The 18,974-nt window shown below is 41.5% G+C and overlaps 1 protein-coding gene across 2 annotated transcripts in view; it reads left to right on the forward strand.

The window, feature by feature from the left end:
• The first annotated feature begins 621 nt into the window (after positions 1-621).
• Klf7 (KLF transcription factor 7) overlaps positions 622-18,974 on the forward strand; it is a 90,582-nt gene continuing 72,229 nt past the window's right edge. For both annotated transcript variants that reach the window (XM_070018514.1, XM_070018523.1), the window contains exon 1: positions 622-1,142. In XM_070018514.1, coding sequence (XP_069874615.1) covers positions 1,041-1,142 — 102 coding nt within the window. In that variant the 5' untranslated portion in view covers positions 622-1,040. The remainder of the gene's footprint in view (positions 1,143-18,974) is intronic.

The following is an 18,974-nucleotide window of genomic DNA, read 5'->3' on the forward strand; positions in this document are numbered from 1 at the left end:
TGGGACCTTTCACCTCCTGACCGGCCGCGTCCGCGCCACGACGGCGACGCGCGGCCCCCTCCCCTCCGAAGGACGCGGGCTCCCACCAGGCACCAAAGCCGGGGTCGGAGGCCGGCGCTCGGCCCGAGATCTGCCGTCCGGGCGTCCCGGGAGCCGGGCGCGAGTGCGGCCGCGGCCCTCCCCGGCGCTGGCGCTCCCCGGCCGCCAGGCCGCCGGCTCGGCCCCCTTATATAGCCCTCTAAAAATAGCTCGCCTCGCACCGCCTTGTAAGGCAGCAGGGAGATCCGCGGCGCGCCAATCCGAGCCTGCCGCTGGGGCCAGGCCCCGCCCCTGGGCCCGGTCTGAGCTCCCTATTGGTCCTCAGTGACTTCATGAGCCCCCTGTTTACCTTACATGGTCACACGCGGCCTAATGGACGCCCTCCTCCGAAATCCCACGGCTGCGCGCAGAGCCGGGCGGAGGGAGGGAGTTTGGGGAGGGAGGGGAGGGGGGGGAAGAGCAGGAGGAGGAGAAAAGAGGGAGGGGGTGGGGAGACTACAAACTAGCAAGGATGGGGTGGGGGGTGGGGAGGGAAGGGAAGGGGTGTGGGGGAGAGGAGCGATCGCGAGAGGGAGAGGGGAAAAAAAATGCAACCTCCCAAAATAAAGAGCAAAGATTGCATTAGGAGCGAACAGCGCTGCAGAAATAGATGGCAGCTTCGTGTCAGTGAGTTTGCATCCCCCTTCCTGGTCCACGAGCTGGAGTGATTACCCTGGAAGGGAATTGTTACTCCCGTGAAGTCCCCTTTTCCTGGCAGTCATCTGCACTGTACACGCTGGACGTCTCTCTCCATCCTCCCCACTCGCTCTCTCCTCTCTCATCTTTCTCCCTCTCTCCTGCATTGATTTTTTTTTCCTTTTTAGTTGACTGAAACAAAACAAAACAAAAGGGCCACTGGATGTCTGCCTTCTTGGGGGGTGAGCCAGACAGACTGACAAACAAACAGACCCAACTGTGCTCGGGGGAGGGTTTGTCCTCCCGTTTTGCCCGGCTGCAGCAGCATGGACGTGTTGGCTAGTTATAGTATATTCCAGGAGCTACAACTTGTCCACGACACCGGCTACTTCTCAGCTTTGCCATCCCTGGAGGAGACCTGGCAGCAGGTGAATGATTTAAATTACTTGTGTAAATCGTGTGGTGGCTGCGGAGACGCAGGGGCTGCGTTGGTGTGGGCTTTGGGTTGCATTTTTTTTGTTTGATTATTATTTATTAGTACTATTTTTCCCCCTTTCTGGCTGTACGTTGTTTAAAATGTTTTTGGAAACAGTCCTATGCGCTTACCTTTCCACCCACCCCTAAACCCCTTGGTGCGCCGAGCCCAGCAGCCGGTCCGAACTGCCTGCGTTTCAGTCACCAACACACATCCTTGCGCACACACTGTCCCCTATCAGAGACCCGGAGAACTTCTGGGGTTCGGAGGAACCGGGTGGAGAGGTGGTTTGGGGCTTTAAGAGCGATGGTTAACAGGATACCACGTCCCTACATGCACGAGTTCTACCTACTTGATACCTAAATCAGGTTTATCTATTTCAACTGGTGCTGAGAACTGTCAGTTGGGGGAAGGGGAAAGCGGAGTAATTAGCGAGTATCAATAAAGAATAGGAGCTTGATTTTTGAGATTACAAGGTGGGCAGAAGGGAGAGAAGCCCAGTGACAAAAGATGCTCTGAGGATATCTACAAGGACTGATCTATCTCAGGCTGACAAAGCATTGTAGGTTTCCCCAGGGTAATGCCTCCAGAGAGAAAATACCCTCTACTTCTGTCCTTGTTTCTTTTCTTTTCTTTTTTCTTTCCTTCCCCTCCTTTTTTTTCTTTCTTTGAGATCTCTTTGCTGTGAGCCCAACCTTTGGACAAAAGGTGGTGTGTGTTTCTGTGCCTCTGACTTTGTCTTGGTGGACTAGTTAAGAAACTCCTAAGGATGCTGAAGGGCACTGGTGCCAAGTTGGCTAGGAGTCCCAGCTAGGATGAAGTGGGGCTTGGGGACAAGTTCACAGGGCTTTGTGAAGTGGAATAAAGAAAGTGCTGGTCAGTGGAAAGCAGTAGGTCTTCTGTGGAGAACAGTGTTTTTTTGTTTTTTGTTTTCCCCAGTATGGCTTAGGAGCTGCTGAAGGGGACATTCTGCAGGAAAGATGGGTTGGGGGGGGGAGGGCGGGGGAGGAAGGGCTCCATATTTAAAAACTCTAAGATGTTCCCCATGGAAAGTCCAGGAAGACAGTTGGGATTTGTGCATCAGAAAGGTGAACTTGCTCTGTCAGTCCTAGAGAAACCTGCTTGCCCGGGGGGAGGGCTGTGCTAGGATGTGTGTGGCTGATCCTGTAACTTCTCTGCTCAGTGTCAGCAGCTTGTTAAGGCTAATGAAAGACTGAATTTTCTCTGCCAGGATCCAAAGCAGGATTTGTCAGCTTGAAGCTGGGATATAAACAGTTGCTGCTGTAAGAAGAGGATTTTAGGGTTTGTGGGGTTTTCTTGTTTGTTTGTTTTTGGGTTTTTGTTTTTTTTTTTTTTTTTGTAGAAGGAGCCTGTGACAAAGCCAATTGACTGTGCCATTGTTACTAGTTGTTGTTCTCTTTTGACTAGAAGCTGCGAGTTTTCCTCCAGGTATTGGCCTCTGGTGTCTCTGTGTGTCCACGCATGCATTCCTGTCCCAAGATGCTGGCAAATACTCTCAACTCTTAGGTTTCTAAACACATGCACAGTTCATATATTTTTAGCACAGAACATTTCTTCAATGCATCTTTCCCCTCATACTTCACAAGACTGTATCTCATGAAGGGTCTCACTGGATCTCTTTGACTCCTTTTATTTTGCATGCTAATTAAACCAAAATGTTGTCAGAATTTCATTTTCTAAACAGCCTTCATTTCACACCATCAGCCCACCAGTGCACTGGTGTCCAATCATTGCATATTAACAACTGTCTAGACAGGTTAGGGAAGGGAATCTGTTGATGTAGTCAGCCTGCCCCAGGCAGCTCTTGTTTGTGACTGTTAAGCAGTGTTGGAGGGAAGAAAGTTGGCTTTATTTGTTACAACGTTCCCTCCTGATGAATCACACAACTTTGTTTTGGTTCAAGTTTTCAGAGTAGTAAAGCCTGCTTAGGAGAACAGTTTCTCCAGAGGAAACCTGCTTTTCTAGATCTAGCTAGACCATCCTGGAGAAACTCTACATCTGCAGAGACATCATTGGCTTGACAATTAGTGGATGTGTTAGATCTATTGTTTCCTCACAAGCCAGCTTTGCTGTTTCCTCACAAGCTCTTCCCCCTCCCCTTCCTGCAAGGAATCTCAAGCTTAGTTTCTATTTGCAGGCAAAGGTATGTTCTTTCTGAACTCCATTCTTATGTATTGTCTTAATCTTCTCCAATTGCCAATCACTCTCACCTTAAGATCTTTCAAATTATTTCAGAGGCACACTCATAGTTCAGACTGAAGCACAACTTGTAAGCAAACACTTGTAAATAAGATTCCACTCTGATTTTGCTCCGGAATCTCTCCTTCCAACTGCTCTATATAAAGGTAGCCCAAACTCCCAAGTTCACACTGATTTCAAAACCTTTAGCCTTCATCTCTTCCTTCCTCTCCCCACCCCCATCCCCTTGCCTCTTCTGAGTGATGATGGCTATACGCAACTGTTGGTTCACAATCAACCATCAGATGGTGAAATTTTGAGACTTCTTTACTCAAAATAGCTCAAGAGGGTTGCTACAAGAAAACCCAGGCTGGAGAAAGTCTTCTGCTGCTGTGGGATAATCAGATTTTAGAGGTCAAACAAGGAGTAATTATTAAATGTTCTTCTTAAAATGAACAATGTACCTGGCCTCCGGGAAATGAGTGAAAAACCAAGATCTCAATAATCTGATTTGGTGTCTAGAGAAGAGTGGCTTGGATGATAAACCTTAAACATGTGTATTCGAAAAATTGAGGATGAATTGTTTGTGGATTTTATTTCAAACTTAGTCTATGAGATAATTTCCTGTGTCACTGAGCTTGTGACAAAGTCATTGGTTGTGACAGGGCCACCTCCTGTGGTGGAGATCATCATTTTGACATTGGATTTTCAGGCAGCGATGCCTTAGCTACATATAGCTCCAACTCCGGAAATCAGTGCTGGTGTAATTTTAAAACCCAAATGGACATCCCACATTAACAGCTCTTCATCCTTGGACTCTGACTGCATACTTAAGCACTTGGCCCAAGTAATATCATCTCTGCCTGTCATATAACTGTAAATTACACTCTGCTTATGTGGTCTATTATTTTATGGAATTCAGCTGACACAACTCTTAAGGCTACCAGCTTTAAGCTCTTTGGAAACTTGCAGGAAATTTTCCAAAAGCTATCTGAGCAAAAAAAAAAAAAAAAGGAAAATGTCAAGAATACAACCCAAGCTGGAATAGATTATATTGTACCATTTGATGCTAGCTAAAGGGAGATCCATTCATGACTTTTGTTATTAAGAGAAGTTATGACTCTTTGCTCTCAATGCTGACTTGAAAAAAAAACCAGACAAAAAAAATGCAGATTTGATACAATCCTCTTAGCTGTTTCTTTCTAGACTATACAAAGACTCTTAGAATTTTTATATATTTATTTTTCCTAGCCTGCTATCTCATGAGTTCAGGTCGAGTCACGATGCTCTGAGTCTCTTTGGGACTTAACTTTGCTTCATGTCATAGAGGAGCATATCATGTTTACTTAAATAATCTTATGGAATTATGCTCATAGTTAATGCTGATTCATAATTGGCAAATAGGGTCAGTTTCAGGCCTCTCTTTGGCTTGGAGAAAATTTTCCACTGCTACTGGAAACAAATAAATAAATCATAGAACCTTCTTCCCTCCTCCTCCATTCCCCCATTGTTTTAAACTAATGGCATAGTTGGCTACTCTAAGGACTAAAGTGTCCCCATAACATTGCTATTTCATCTTGGTTGCAGGCACCCTGAGACGTTTTATATTTAAGGGCTTTTGGTGTGAAGCATCTCTAGGGGGAAACCTGCAGAAGTGGTTGCCTTCCAAGAACAGGCTCGTGGTACTTAGGATGGGATTTGCTCAGTGAACCACGTTGCTTTTCCTTCTATATGATCTTGCCTTTGCATTGCCTCTAAGGCCTGAGCACCCAGGTGCTGTCTCAGCCAGAAAGACAAAGCAAACCGTGAGATCTGCCCATCCGCAGGTTTGCCACTATCCCCAATTTGTAGAAAACCTTGTCATGAATCAGAATTTCTTGGCAATAGCACCACCCTGAGAATTTTGTAGACACAAAGGAGCCTTGGTTACCATGCTGAAAGGATAAAATAGCTGGTTTCTCGTGTGTGTGTGTGTGTGTGTGTGTGTGTGTGTGTGTGTGTGTGTGTGTGTGTGTGTGTGTGTTTGTGTTTTCCAGTTTCTGTAAACCTCTTTTTTTATAAATTTGAAATAGTGTCTTGGTAAATGAAAAAAGGTAGATTAAAACAATTAGAACTTCCCCTGCCCCTGTTATCCAGCCTTTTCTGTATAAAGATGCACCACTAGATAAATAAATGCAGCTTTAAAAATGAAAGCATATGAAGTCACGTACTTCATCCTTTTTCAATAGATTTGTTTCTATGTTCTTTTAATAGGCACATCTTTGTACAGATCTGGGGGGCCCTCAAACATTATCATTCCCTTTACCTGTCTACAGTTGGGTATTTAAAGTAGGTGAAGATTTCAATGAAGAGATATATGTATTTACTACATCTGTTCTTAGTAGGGGTAAATGATGACTATGATTCTTTGTTCTTCATGGACTTCACACCCTACTCCCTGTCCTGGGGAGAATGAGATTTTGGGGGTCCCATCTATTTCAGAGGCATTGCAGAAGATGCAGGATGACAGCCTTGCCTTGAAATGATTTATGGATGGGCATGTTAGAGTCCTTAAGTGTTCAAATGTGAGCTCTTCCTCTTTCCCAGCCCATTCTAAATATAAATGCCTATAGGGGCTAATTTCCCTCTCCACTTAAATGAGAATAGTTTAGAGAGGGTCTTAATGGAGCTTTTAATAGCCATTCTCTTATGAATCTCCTAATTTTTCTCTCTTCAGAGAAACCCAATATTTTAGCTTTTTGAGTAGAAGCATTGCAGTCCTCTTCATCACTTTGTGCCTATTAAGGAAAGAATAGTTTACTCTGGCCAGTCCAGAGGAGCATAATAGTAGCTGGCTGGCTCATAATAGTAGCATAGTTGTTCTGATACTTGTCCAGTTAGTAGATGCCCCAATCTTTGCAGTTTATAACAGTGTGTAATGGATTTATAATCACCCTTGCTGGAACCATGACTGGCAAATGCAGAGACTGCATCTGTGTGACTCTGGTTCACTTTCTCCATCAGTTAGCACGTTGTGTTGGAATTGGAATTTGCTGAAAGTTTAGGACAGCTCCCAACTTGAGCAGTGCCAGGTGGATGAAGAGTAGAGATTTAGTCTTCTGTAAATCCTTTTGTTCTCCCAAATCAACCAAATGTTTACGTAGCATAAACAGGTAATTGAAACCCAAATTGCTGGCTCCTGCCTAGTCTAATAATGACTAGAAAACCCTACAGCTACTAAATGGTATAGTCATTATTGTGACATATAACATTGACACCTTAAATAGTTTCCCTCCTTTCACTGTATGCCCATTTTAGGACATCCACAGGAGAAACACTACTTCTTAAATCTTTCCAAAATAAACAAAGTCTGCTACCATTCGCACAAGCTTTTATCATCATCTTGCTCCTCCCTACTTTGTCCATATTTCCTCCTGCTAATTGGCAGAACTGTTTCTATTTCCTTGAAACCTTTGTAATTTCCTCTCTTGATATTTGGTCTGATTCTAAGAAAGTGGTCTTTTTAAATGTAGTATGTCTCTTCTGTTATCTGTCAGAGGACTCATATCCTTGATATACACATGCTACAATGGAGTGTCACCAGTAGCCTTTGGTGTGAGTCTAATGTTGGTGTGCTTGAGATATATGGCTCTGATTTCATAGGAATACCATTCCTGGTTGAGATACTAGATAGACACCTTGTGGGATCTTCTTTATTTATATTAAAAATATAGAAAGTAGTCTCATTCTTATGCTCTTGTTCATGCAAAGGACTGTGTTTGAGTGATGCAAAGGTGAATTGGAGGCAGAATATTCCTGCTAGGAACTTGACCAGCAGTGGGGAGAGAAAGCATGTTTAAAATGAAGTAAAAAATAGGACATAACTGAAAAAAAGGATCAAGTTCTATGGGCTCTGAACCCTTACTTATCTGTATTTGCTCACATTGTTATGACTTTAAAAAATTAAGACATATTAGAGATTTACTGAGTTCCATAGTGGACATGCTTTTAGCTAAGGATGTATTGGGGGCTGGATACTTTTAGGGCAGATGAGCAAGTGTGACTTCAAATGTCCATAATGGCCAGGAAATGGCATCTATGTCTGTGTCATTCGGAAATGATTTGAGGTAATTAAAATAATTAATGTAGGACCATATGCAATGATATCTATTTCTGAATATGGATTCATTGACATTTCCTGAGGGTCATATTGAAAGTCAGGCCTTCAGCTTTGAACCAAAAATAGGGACAGAGCATCTTAGAATTTCAACTCTTGAAAAGGTCTTGTTTTTTTGAACACTAAAATACTAGGGTTCGACCAAGTGACTGCTGAAGCCAGAGGAGGCACTGAATTCTTCAAGGACACACAGTTTAATGTTAACACTGATCCCTATAGAGGTCTGGGCTTTTTTCAGATGCCCAAATCAATTCTCTTGCTCCCCATTACTGCTTTTGAATATGCTTAGACTCATTCCTCATACTCTGCTATCCTCTATCCCCCAAAGAGAAAACCCTACCCCCATTTTAAAAAAAGAACACTGGCACATGCAAGTTTGGAATTGCCTGGATTCTAGACCAAGCTAATGAATAGTTTAGAGATGCCTTACTTCTTTAATTTAACCCCTTTCCCACTTGTGTGTGTGTATGTGTGTGTGTGTGTGTGTGTGTGTGTGTGTGTGTGTGTGTGTGTGTATGCGTGTGAGCGTACGTGTGTGGGCCAATCCTGAATTTTGAACTCAGGGACTGGGTGCTGTCCTGAGCTTTTGTTTTGCTCAAGGCTAGGGCTCTACCACTTGAGCCACAGCTCCACTTCCAACTTTTTGGGCAGTTAATTGGAAATTAGAGTCTCAAGGACTTTCCTGCCTGGGCTGATTTTGAAGCTTGATCCCTAGATCTCAGTCTCCTGAGTAGCTAGGATTACAGATGTAAGCCAGTAGACCCTTTCCCACTTTTAATAATGTATATTAAATTGGAAAACACTATACTGGTTAAAGGAAAAGCTGGTTAAAGGACGACCATTTGAATAGTAACAAATGGAATGGGACTAGGGAGGTTACCTGGAGGAGTATGTAGTGTGGGTTGGATGGAAGGTAGAGCTAGGGTTTCATGTAGAAAGCAGCAAATGTGAAATGACTTTATTTTTGATACCCTGACCAAACTGTTTGAAATAGCAATCTATGTGCCAGTTCATGAAAATCTTTTCTGACATGTGTTAAAATTCTTCAGAGGGTTGGCTGGGCAGTAGAGTAGTTTATAAATTTGAACAAAACAAAATGCTGCATGCTCTAGTAGAGCAGGATGAAGAACCCAGCCTAGTAGAGGGTCCTGGAAGATGGAGCAGGCCTGAATTGCACAACACTTCCTACTAATCACTCCTGTGTCCTTCCTAACTCCTCATCACCTCTGCTAGTTCTGATGGTGGAAATCCTCCTCTACAATTCATCTTACAGTCCTCTTTTACCTCTAAGATCTTAGAAATTGAAATTTCTTTCCCAAATAGTTATGGATTCTTTATTTCCTCAAAGCTATCATCTGCATCTTCAACTGTAGGTATTTTCTTGCCTTTCAGGTTCATGGTTTTTTTGTTTGTTTGTTTCTTTGTTTAATTTGAGATATGCTACTGTTGGTAAAAGCATTTTGGACTGCTTCACCATTGCCACAGCTGAGTATGTTTCAATGTCTACATTTTTCAATTTCTGCTGTGATCTCTTCTTTTTCTTGGCTTCCTTATTTCATTTGATAACAGGACCATCCTTCTCTTAATCTAGGTTGGGTGTACCAGCTATCTTTGGCTTCTTGTTTTCCCTGAATCTAATTTAAAAAATAAATAAATAAAAGGTTCTAGTTTCAAAAATCCTGTGAATTAAAATGTAAAATCAGTGTCCAAGGTCCCATGGACTTGGCTTCTGTAGAATGTCAGCATTCTCCTTTCAACTTTCTGTTCCCTCTGCTGTTGCCCTGGGTAGATCCTGTCACTTCCCTGAAATTGTCTTTCTGCCACTCTAGGCCTCTGGTGTTCAAGGCTCCCTTCTACACATAGGATGAGGCCAGTCATTCTAAGAGGCAAGGTGTCCAAAAACTTAGCCTACATAATGTTTGTTAAGTGCTGTCCACTTTTATGGGTAGTAAATGCCATCCAAATGAATGGAGGGTTTATTTGCAGGGGTTTTTATGTATGTTTTTCCTGTGACCTTCTCCATTTTCTCTGTCCTGTCCCCCTTTCCCTCTCATTCATTGCTCTTTGCCCAACTTCTATTCATCCTTTAATCTTCAGATAGTTGCCACATCTTCCAAGAAGCTCTCCCTTACCCTCAGCTAACAGTAATCGCTACTATTTCTACACTCTTGGCAGAAGTTTTTACTTCCTTATATTTTTAGTGTTGTAGAATAGCCTAAGTGACTGTTGTTTCTCTCTGTCCCTCTGTCTCCGTCTCTGTCTCTCTCTTTTCCCCTCTACCATCTTTTTTTTTCTTCTCTTTTTAGATAGGTTATGGGAGTTAAAGAAAAGTTGATGCTTTCGCTATGATTTTGTTAATCACTATTTTTTTTTTTTTTGGTACTAGTCCTGGAGCTTGAACTCAGGGCCTGAGTGTTGACCCTGAGCTTTTTTTTTTTTTTCTCGAGGCTGGCACTCTACCATTTGAACCACAGTTCCACTTAGGGCTTTTTGGTGGTTCATCTAAGAATCTCAGAGATTTTTCTGCCTGGGTTGGCTTCAAACCCTCATCCTCAGATCTCAAGCTACTGAGTAGCTAGGATTACAGATATGAGCTACTGGTGCCTGGCTGGTGATCACTTTTTAATATATAATTTGCTTTTTGGAGAGTCTTGTGTACAATAGGGATTTATTAGTTATTTGGACAGTATGTTACAACTGTAAGTAGTGGTTCTCAGTTGTGGTTGCACTGCAGAACAAGCAGATCATTATCCCTTTGGCAGTCATCGGCATTTGTATAGCTTCCTGGTGCTTCCAACATGTAGATGGAAGCATTGAGCTATTGGCCAGTAAAGGGTCAATGGTACAACAGCTTATAGCAGGCTTCTTTTCCTCATATTGGAATATTTAATTTCTTGTGTAACTTGCTAAGTTATGCCAGAGGTTTCTAACAAAGCAGAGCAGAGATGGCGGGTGTTCACACAGCTCACTGGTCAACAGCAGCAGCCTAAATGCTCTGTATTTTGCTTTCTCTCATCTTAAAACATCTAACTCAGTCCATTTTGGCTTATATTTCCTCTGACCCACTCCAGGTTTGCTTAACCTGGTCAAATTACATTTCTGGAAACTTTGTGGTGTTAGGCATTAAGCTTCAGTCATGTGGTGTTTTCAATAATTCTTAGTAGGTCCTCAGCCATAATTTTCCATGGACTCAGACTGCTCCATAGTTTTAAAGAGATGTATGTGTGCATGCACATCTGTTGGATGATGCCAGGTAGGTTTTAGGTACCAGCTCTCCATTAAAAAAATTTTTTTTTACTGACCACACTGTTAAGGAAGTAGGCTCTGTTTATAAAGAATTTCAAAGGAATCATCTTTCTAGTAAGAGGAACAAAAATAAACTGTGGAACAATCACTGCTGAGCACATTCAGGCAAGGAGACAGCCTCCAAATCCATGGAAGGCTTGGCTCCTATGGTAATGACAGTGGGCGTGTGGTGATCTTTACAAAGAAACCTTAGAAATGCCCCTTTTTTTCAAACTGTGCTGTTTGCAAAATTCTAGGTCCTGTAGTGGCATCCTTTCATCTATAAGCTGTCTTTGATGGGGGTATGTATGGTTGGCAAGAGAGACCATCAGGAGAGGAGCTCAGAGCTCAGGGTTGAAGGATGCTTTTTGGAAAGCTCAACCCAGCTGTGAAAATGGCAATTAGTGTGAAGCAATTCTCCTGCAAGGGAGTGTCTGACTGCTCTTGACCCGTCTCACATTCACCTTCCAGAGCCCAGTGAGCAGGAATTTAATGGAATGGTCATAGTGTTGGTGTCTATTTTTGGAGAAGCAGCAAATTTGCTCAGCATACAAAGAAGTGGAAATAGACCTTTCCTATGTGTGACCCTACCTTTTGAGGTTTTAGTGGTTGTTCACATTGTCACTATAGGCCTTGTCCTGGAGCCCTGTGAAGGAGGGCTTCTGAGAGGAAGCTCATGGGCAGAGTTGATTCTCCTGGGGGAATTCTACTGAAGATCTTGCTTAATGTCAGACTCAAGTCATTGATTTTGCTTCTAAGTACCAAGATTGTTTGGCTTTATCCTATGTTGAAAATAGGTTCTTCCTTCCTTGAATATGGATTCAGAGCTTATTTGTTCTATGATGGGAATTTTCATGTTTTTCTGACAAACACCCATGGTGCACTTTGATAATTGTTTGATAATGGGCTACGAGTGTTTTGCTTGTGGTCTCCTGACACTGACACATCCTTCCTGTTAACTAGGGAGCAGGCAGATATTACAGAATTTCCCACTCAGAGGTGAGAAAATTGGGGTAGTGGGTGATTAAGCAAGTTGTCTAACTGTGGCTACAAAACGAACTAGTGTAAAACGTGTGGCAGAATCTACTTTTATCTTTCCTCTTTCCACTTAGCTGTTCTTCCATTCATTATGTAGCATCACAATAATGTCTAATCTATATGCTTCCTAAAGGTTATCTCCTTGAGTTCCTTATATGCATCCTTATCTTTCATCTTCATGGTGACCTTGTGAAATACCTATCTTGCTAATTCCTATTTTATAGATGGAAATATTGAGGTTTCTGCTATTCACTAGCTTTTCTAAAATTATATGACATGCAAGAGGTTGAGCTAGAATCCAAAATTAGGCAAGCTACCCGACACTCTTTAAGGTTCATATTTATAATGGCTTCTGGTTAGAGAGGAGACATCAGGGCAGAAGCCAAGTTGTGGCCTGGCAGTCAGTGGACTTATATAGATTTCAGCAGCTCACTGGTCTGTCTGCTTTCTGGGTTTTGCTTTTCTCATCTGTAAATGTACTAGACTGTGCTAGATGCTGCTGAAGGTCACAGTGTTTTACAGTGCAAGAGTTACGTGGAGGCAGAGCTGGAACCTTGAGAAAGTCACTGAAAGTCTTTGAGTCCTATTTGTCATCCATGGAAAGAGTTATTATATCCTGTAAAAGTGGCTTTCTAACTCAGTGTCTTGGAATATAGCAACCACTTGAATGTTCCTTCCTCACCCCTGGGCCTTTTTAGTAATAGTACAAAAGTCTCTTTCTCAAAAACTGTGGATGGTCTCTTGGAGGTCTTAGTGATCCTGGAGCATCTAAGAGAAGATGGATGAGAGATGGGAAGGTAGAGTGCTAGACATGGTATATGCACGTGGAATTCCTTTCTCTGCATATGGGTGAAGTTCTCACTAAGTAACTAGTAGTTAGAAGGATATATATTTTCCTCATAAATTGGGTCTAGGGGTAACATCATTAACAGTTGCTTGTCCAACCTATTGCTGATGACTAAGCTTTCTAGCATGCAGTTATTCTATTTTATTGTATTTTATCTTATTTTATTTTATGAGTCAAAATTAGGTACACATAACACAATACAGTACTGGTTACTGTACCTGCCATTTCTGCCTTACCCGATGACTGGGCTTACAGCAGCTTATGAGAGTGAATCAGGTTTTATGAGATCTATAAATATCTCAGATAGGAATTTTATTTCATTTTCCTCCTTCAAATAAGACATAATGGAAGCACTCACATACACGAGGAACATTCTTTCTGTGATAAAAGTAGGGTGTTTGTGAATTGGCTTCTGAAAGGCAATCATTTGATAGGCTTATGTTGGGAGGGTTTTTTTGCGGGGGAGGGCCAGAACCATGCATATGCTGCTATAAAACTCAAAGATTATTACTTCCTTTATAAGGTTTATCCCAGTACCTATGGAGAGATTTATTTCAGAGGTGCTGGCTTGGTATAAAAACTGCATGCCCTCCTTCTGCACATTGTTATTTTCTTAAAGATATAGACACCAGGAAAAGGTTCCCTAGGAAGGTTTCATACTGCTTCATATAGCTCATTACATTGGAATTACACTTTTAAAATATTCTTATGACTGTTTATTTTCTTAATGTACATGAACTAATATCAGGAATGGGAAAGATTTTCTCTTATTTGACAAGTACCCAGAAGGGACTATGAGCCCTACAACATAACAAAAGAATTTTATGAAATTCAAACTGAATTTTCAAAAGCAACTCCTATAAGTGTCTCCTTTTTCCTATCTGTAAAATGGAAATCATGGGCTTAAAATTTTTCCATGTCTTAACTCAGATCTATTGTTGCAAGTTTAACTGACTTCTAAGGCTTCTTGCTGTTGTTTTAGTCTGACCACTTAGTTCTTTATTTTTCCTTCCATTTTTATTTTCTTAGTAAAGGCACAATATTCCTCTTGTATCTTCTCTTATAATATAAAATATTATATACTAAATATAATGTCTTTATATTTAACTAGAAAGGAATTTAATTTGTTCTTGAAAAAAACAAACTGCATGAACTTAGAATAGTTGCATCAGAAAGCATGCAGAGAGGACTTTCTCTTTCATGTTATTGCATTTTTTTCCTATTTAACTTCATGTCAACATGTAACACAATCCTAGCACTTTGCCTCCACCACATATGACAGCCCTTCTGTGCTTCTGTCCACTGAAGTGATTTCTCTGCTCCTTAATTTCCTAATGTATACTGTGGGGACATAGAAGCAGTGAGATTATCAGAGATATAAGCAGGAAGCTTTTAGGCTTGAAGATGTGTATTACTTGGCTGGCATGCATATTTCAATTTTCTTCTTAAATGCTTTTAGACACTATCATGTACTCCTCAATTAACCTCATCTCCACTGTTTTTATCTTCCTTTGTTTTCGCATTTCTGGCTCATGGCGCATGCATTTGTGTTTGTGACCCCTCCAGACTAGCAACTAGCTACCTTTCCCTTCAAAACAACTTGCCCCCGGGACAACTTTTAACTCCTCCATCACTATTTGAAGCTTGCTTGCTCAGTGCTCTCATCCACAGTCCGTTTGCATTTCTTTCTTGCTTTCTCCATCTTGTTGAATGTCTTTGTTTGGCATGCTATTTTATAAAGCAAGTTCCAAATTGCATCTCACTTTTTCCTAGTCATCCAGGTTCTGTTGTAGATCATGGAAATCTGGGATGGAAAAGACCATCTGGCTCATCCCTCCCCCTGCCTGGGCTGAGCAGTTGCACTTGAGCATGCTCATTCTTTATTGGTATTTGCAACATTTTCCAACTTGGAAACTAGCTGAGTTTCCTGAGTATGTAGCCTCTTCTTGGTCTAAGTGATTATAAAAGGGAACAATACCAAATCCCCCAAAATGGTTTTTTTCATCAGCTAGCCTTCATTAACAAAAAAGACCACCACTGTCATGGTTTCTTTTGCCACCAGCAATCAGTGGTGGGGAAAACCTGTGTGTGTGTGTGTGTGTGTGTGTGTGTGTGTGTGTGTGTGTGTGTGTATGTGTGTGTGTGTGTGTGTGTGTGTGTGTGTGTGTGTGTGTGTGTGTGAAAAACGCATAAGCAGTTGGGGGATTTTCTCAATCTGACATTGAAGAATATTGCATAGAGTTCCACAACTACTTTAACTGCTTATTATTTTTATTTTTGTGGAAATGGGTTTTATATGACTTGTTTCACTGAGGAAGTGATGTTGGGTATTATAGTGTAGTACTTTTCTGAGACTCAAGTACTTTGCTGTTTTCATACCTTTGGCTTTCAAGAACTGCCAGTAAGGTACTTGGCCTTCACTTTCTAATGCTTTCAGGATGCTAGTCTACATTAGGGGTGCTTAAGAGAATTATTCTTTTATATTGGCTTCCTTATATGACTAAGGTTATATCACTTAGCTTGACCAGATGGGAATTTTTCAGGGTCATTATTTTCCTGCCTTCAAAAAAAAAGCCATTCTTTGACTTGCTGAATGTAAGGTATTCTTCCTTTTTTCCAATCACTGATTAATTTTTCTTTTGAAAAAATTCTGATTTCTAATGAAGACCCAAGGTTATTATCCTCCCCTCTACCTTCTCTTTCTCTCTCTTTCTGTGTTTGTAAAAACATTTATCTTGTGTGTGAATTATCTATTAAAAATGTTCCTGAAAAATGTTTCTTGAAAGGAAGGAAGAGAAAAAGAAAGAAGAAAGAAAAGGGAATAAAGACAAACATTAAGTGGATATAGAATGTTGGTAGACAATTTTTCCTGCAAAACAGAAGCAGAATACAAACCAGTTGTCCTTTGACCTAGGATGGGCCCGCTTACTTGTTTTTCACCAGCTTTTACATCTGCAGGATTTTACAAGAATTAGAATGTTAGGAGCATCCCACCTTTCATTGTAATCATTCCTCGTCCTTATCAATTTGTAAATAACCTGCCTGAGCTTTAGGGATCATTCAATCCAAGCCAATATTGTACTCTCAAGAATTGTGAGACCCTCTTTCAGTATTTTACATGCATTTTCATGTTAGCACAATGCATGGTGCAGCATGGCTCACAGCCAGGCTTCCTGTACGGTGGGCTGCAGGTCTCAGGCTTAGTGAGCATCATATTAAATGACACAGAATCACTTTGGAAGACAGTCTCGTTTCATTTTTAGTTCCTTCCATACTTCTAAACTCAAGGAAGTCTCATTCTTCCCTTCCTACTACCTCCCTCCCTTTCCTCTGATTATTATGATTCTTTTCATTCACGAGAATTGGTTTCAGACCCTGAGCTTCTGACAGGCTTTAGAAGTTCAAATAAGGTTTTATTGTCTTTAATTTTTTTGTTATCTCCTTTTAATAGACATTTGTAGCAAATACAATAAAAGAAAATAAAACACATGCGATTCTGTAAAGGTAAGTGAAAACTGAAAGCAGGGAAATGATTGTGCAGATGGAAGACTGCGTTGGTAAAAATGTGTGAAGGGGGAATGTAACCGAAGTCACTAGTGTTGTGGGAAATTGAAGGGATTTGGCTTCAGAAAATGTGGAGTTTAGTCTTGACTTTGTAAATATAAACCAGGGCGAAATACTAAACTGTCTTTTTCCATCTGGAATGCAGGGATTATAATAATAGGATTGTTATAATCAAATAATACATGGATATGTGAAAGTGCTTTGTAAACTGTCATGTGCTATACAGAGTTACTGCTTCTCTGTTCTGTGGTTGGAGATGCTTTGGCTTTAAGCTTTAAACTAATACCTTTTGTTGGCTTTCTTCTTTTTTATGATTTCTGTTATTTTCTTTGCAGAAACTTAGGAGTTTCCTGTTCATTTAGGGCTGTGACTGGTGCTTTAAGCAGGGGGCTTTGGAAATGTCCTACTGGTTGCCTAAATGGACATAAAACTTGCTAATTTCTCATATATATGCTAGCTTTCAACTACATTTTGAGGCAACTAAGATGAGTTTGTGGAAGATAGTATGTCAGAACTTCTAGATAAGGATGATAGCGTATGTGTGCGTGAATGCGCGTGTCTGTGGTGGCAGTGGTACCCAGGGATGAAGAAAGTATAGGATTGGGGGTGGAAGTGAGAGCGTTGGGGACACTTTGCATCTGAAAGTGGAAGTGTGTGTGGCTGACTCATTCACAGTGCTCTGTCACATACTGAGAAAAAGATGGGGACTTACCTGGATAGGAAGTCCTGGGTTTATCGGGAGCCACTTCCCCAGGTTATTCCACACTGGGGATAGAGTGACAGAGAAGCATGTGGCTCTCTGGGGTGTAAACTCTATCTCAGCTAGAGACAGCCTTGGAGTAATGGTAGGAAGGGAGGTTGGACTCTTAGAGGGTTATATTTGCTGAGTTGCCCAAACCTCAGGAACTCTTCATTGATGCTGCTGCTGGGTAAGACAAGTGCCCGACTGAAAAGAACTTTACAACTCAGGTGTCAAGTACGAAGTACACTCTTATGCAGTGATGTTACCCGTAGCACTGGAGAACACAGCATTCATCTGATCTCTGTCCCTAGAGGCTCTCTGGATGTCTTCCTGTCATCAATGACGTGGCAAGAGGGTGAGTTCTCTGTCCACAATAGACCACCCCACAGCGGGCCTGAGCCAAGCCTGAGCACAAAAGAAAGCCAGGATGGATTGTTGCCAATCTCTTGAAGGATTGTCAGCATTTCCAGTAGAGCAGATATAGGCACCCCTGGGAATGTCCCCTTCTTGATGGGAGTCTGGCACCCCTGCAGAACCTCAGCATGATAGAGCTAGAAAAATGGATAGCTAGGTTAGAAGACAAAGGCAGAGCCTCCTAGAGGGAGACTGACAGCTTGAGGGAGGGTGTCGCTTTGAAAGTGTTTTTAATTTTTCTCTCCAGAAAATTATTAACGACACCCAAGGTAGGAAAGGAAACCCATCAGTTTCTTATTTTTGACTCAGAAATCAACAAGAATGGGTAACAGTTGGACAAAAGACAGATTTTTTCAGTCCTTGGGAGGACGGAAGCTACGAATGCAGCAATGAATTGCGTGGTAAGAGACATTCCTTAGTTCTTATGGCCTTGAACAAGAAGAAGGACATTAGCGAACATGTGTAAAGACTGGATGTATAATATTTTAAAGGCACCCAGAATTTCAAGAATGGAAAATAGGATGAGGACAGTGGGGTGATAAAAGATTTCCCCATATCACCTGCATTCCAGCCTTCCAATTAGATATTAGCAAAGGAAAAGTCAGAAGAAGAGTCATAACGATGGCGACTGGGGGCCAGTCTGGCAGTGTCAAGGAGTGGAACAGGAAGGATGTAAGGCAGTAGAGAGCAGTGTGGACTCGTAAGTATAGACACCATTTAAAGGAGTAGCTGTCATTTGACTCTTAGAAATGCTGTTCTAAAGGAATGTAAAAAGCTGTTGACAGATCGTTTGGTTTTTCAAGAGAAGCTAAAAATCTGATGTTTCAAAATCTCAAGTCCTCAAAAAATATCACAATAAAAATATTGGATATGTCAAAAAACCATCATGGGTTGGTTCTCGACACCTATTTCATCTAACTTTTGGGGTTGAATAGCTCTGTCTTCATAAATCCATCCAGAGTGAAAATCCAGGGCTGTGGCCAAGGGTTTTCTTGCTCTGTCTGCCCACCTAGGCTCTAGGTTGAATCATGTGGGGGCTCTGAAGTTCACAGTTGTCTCTGGCCTTGGCTCTAGACTTCCATGAGGTCAGTTTATGGAGGAACCATGGAAGTGAAGAGGGACCCATGTTGGCCTCTTGACCCACTTGTATAGGGATTTCTTCAGACATATCTTTGTTTCACTTTCCCACAGGAGCAATTTGATTCTGGGGTTAGGAATGTGACAAGCACTTGAGTATGTGGCTGGGTTTTTGCCATCAATGTGATTTGCAGGCAAGTGTGGCCATAAAATGCTTTGAGATCATGAGTTGGATAGACTTTCCATCTAGTAAGCCATACCTTTCTCTGCAAAATTAAATATTTATGTACTTTTAAGGTTTAGTTTTGATTTTTTAAAAGAGGGTAAAATTAAAAAAAAAAAAACCTCACTCAACTATTAAAAAGAACATAAAATGCTTCAGATGAAATGGTAACATTCCAAGTTCACAATAGTTGGCTTTATTGGAAAACATTGCTTTGGTCTTTAAAGAAAATCAAACGTG

This window comes from Dipodomys merriami, unplaced genomic scaffold (genome assembly GCF_024711535.1).
Source record: "Dipodomys merriami isolate MVZ:Mamm:240054 unplaced genomic scaffold, mDipMer1.0.p SCAF_1, whole genome shotgun sequence".
Taxonomy (NCBI): Eukaryota; Metazoa; Chordata; class Mammalia; order Rodentia; family Heteromyidae; genus Dipodomys; species Dipodomys merriami.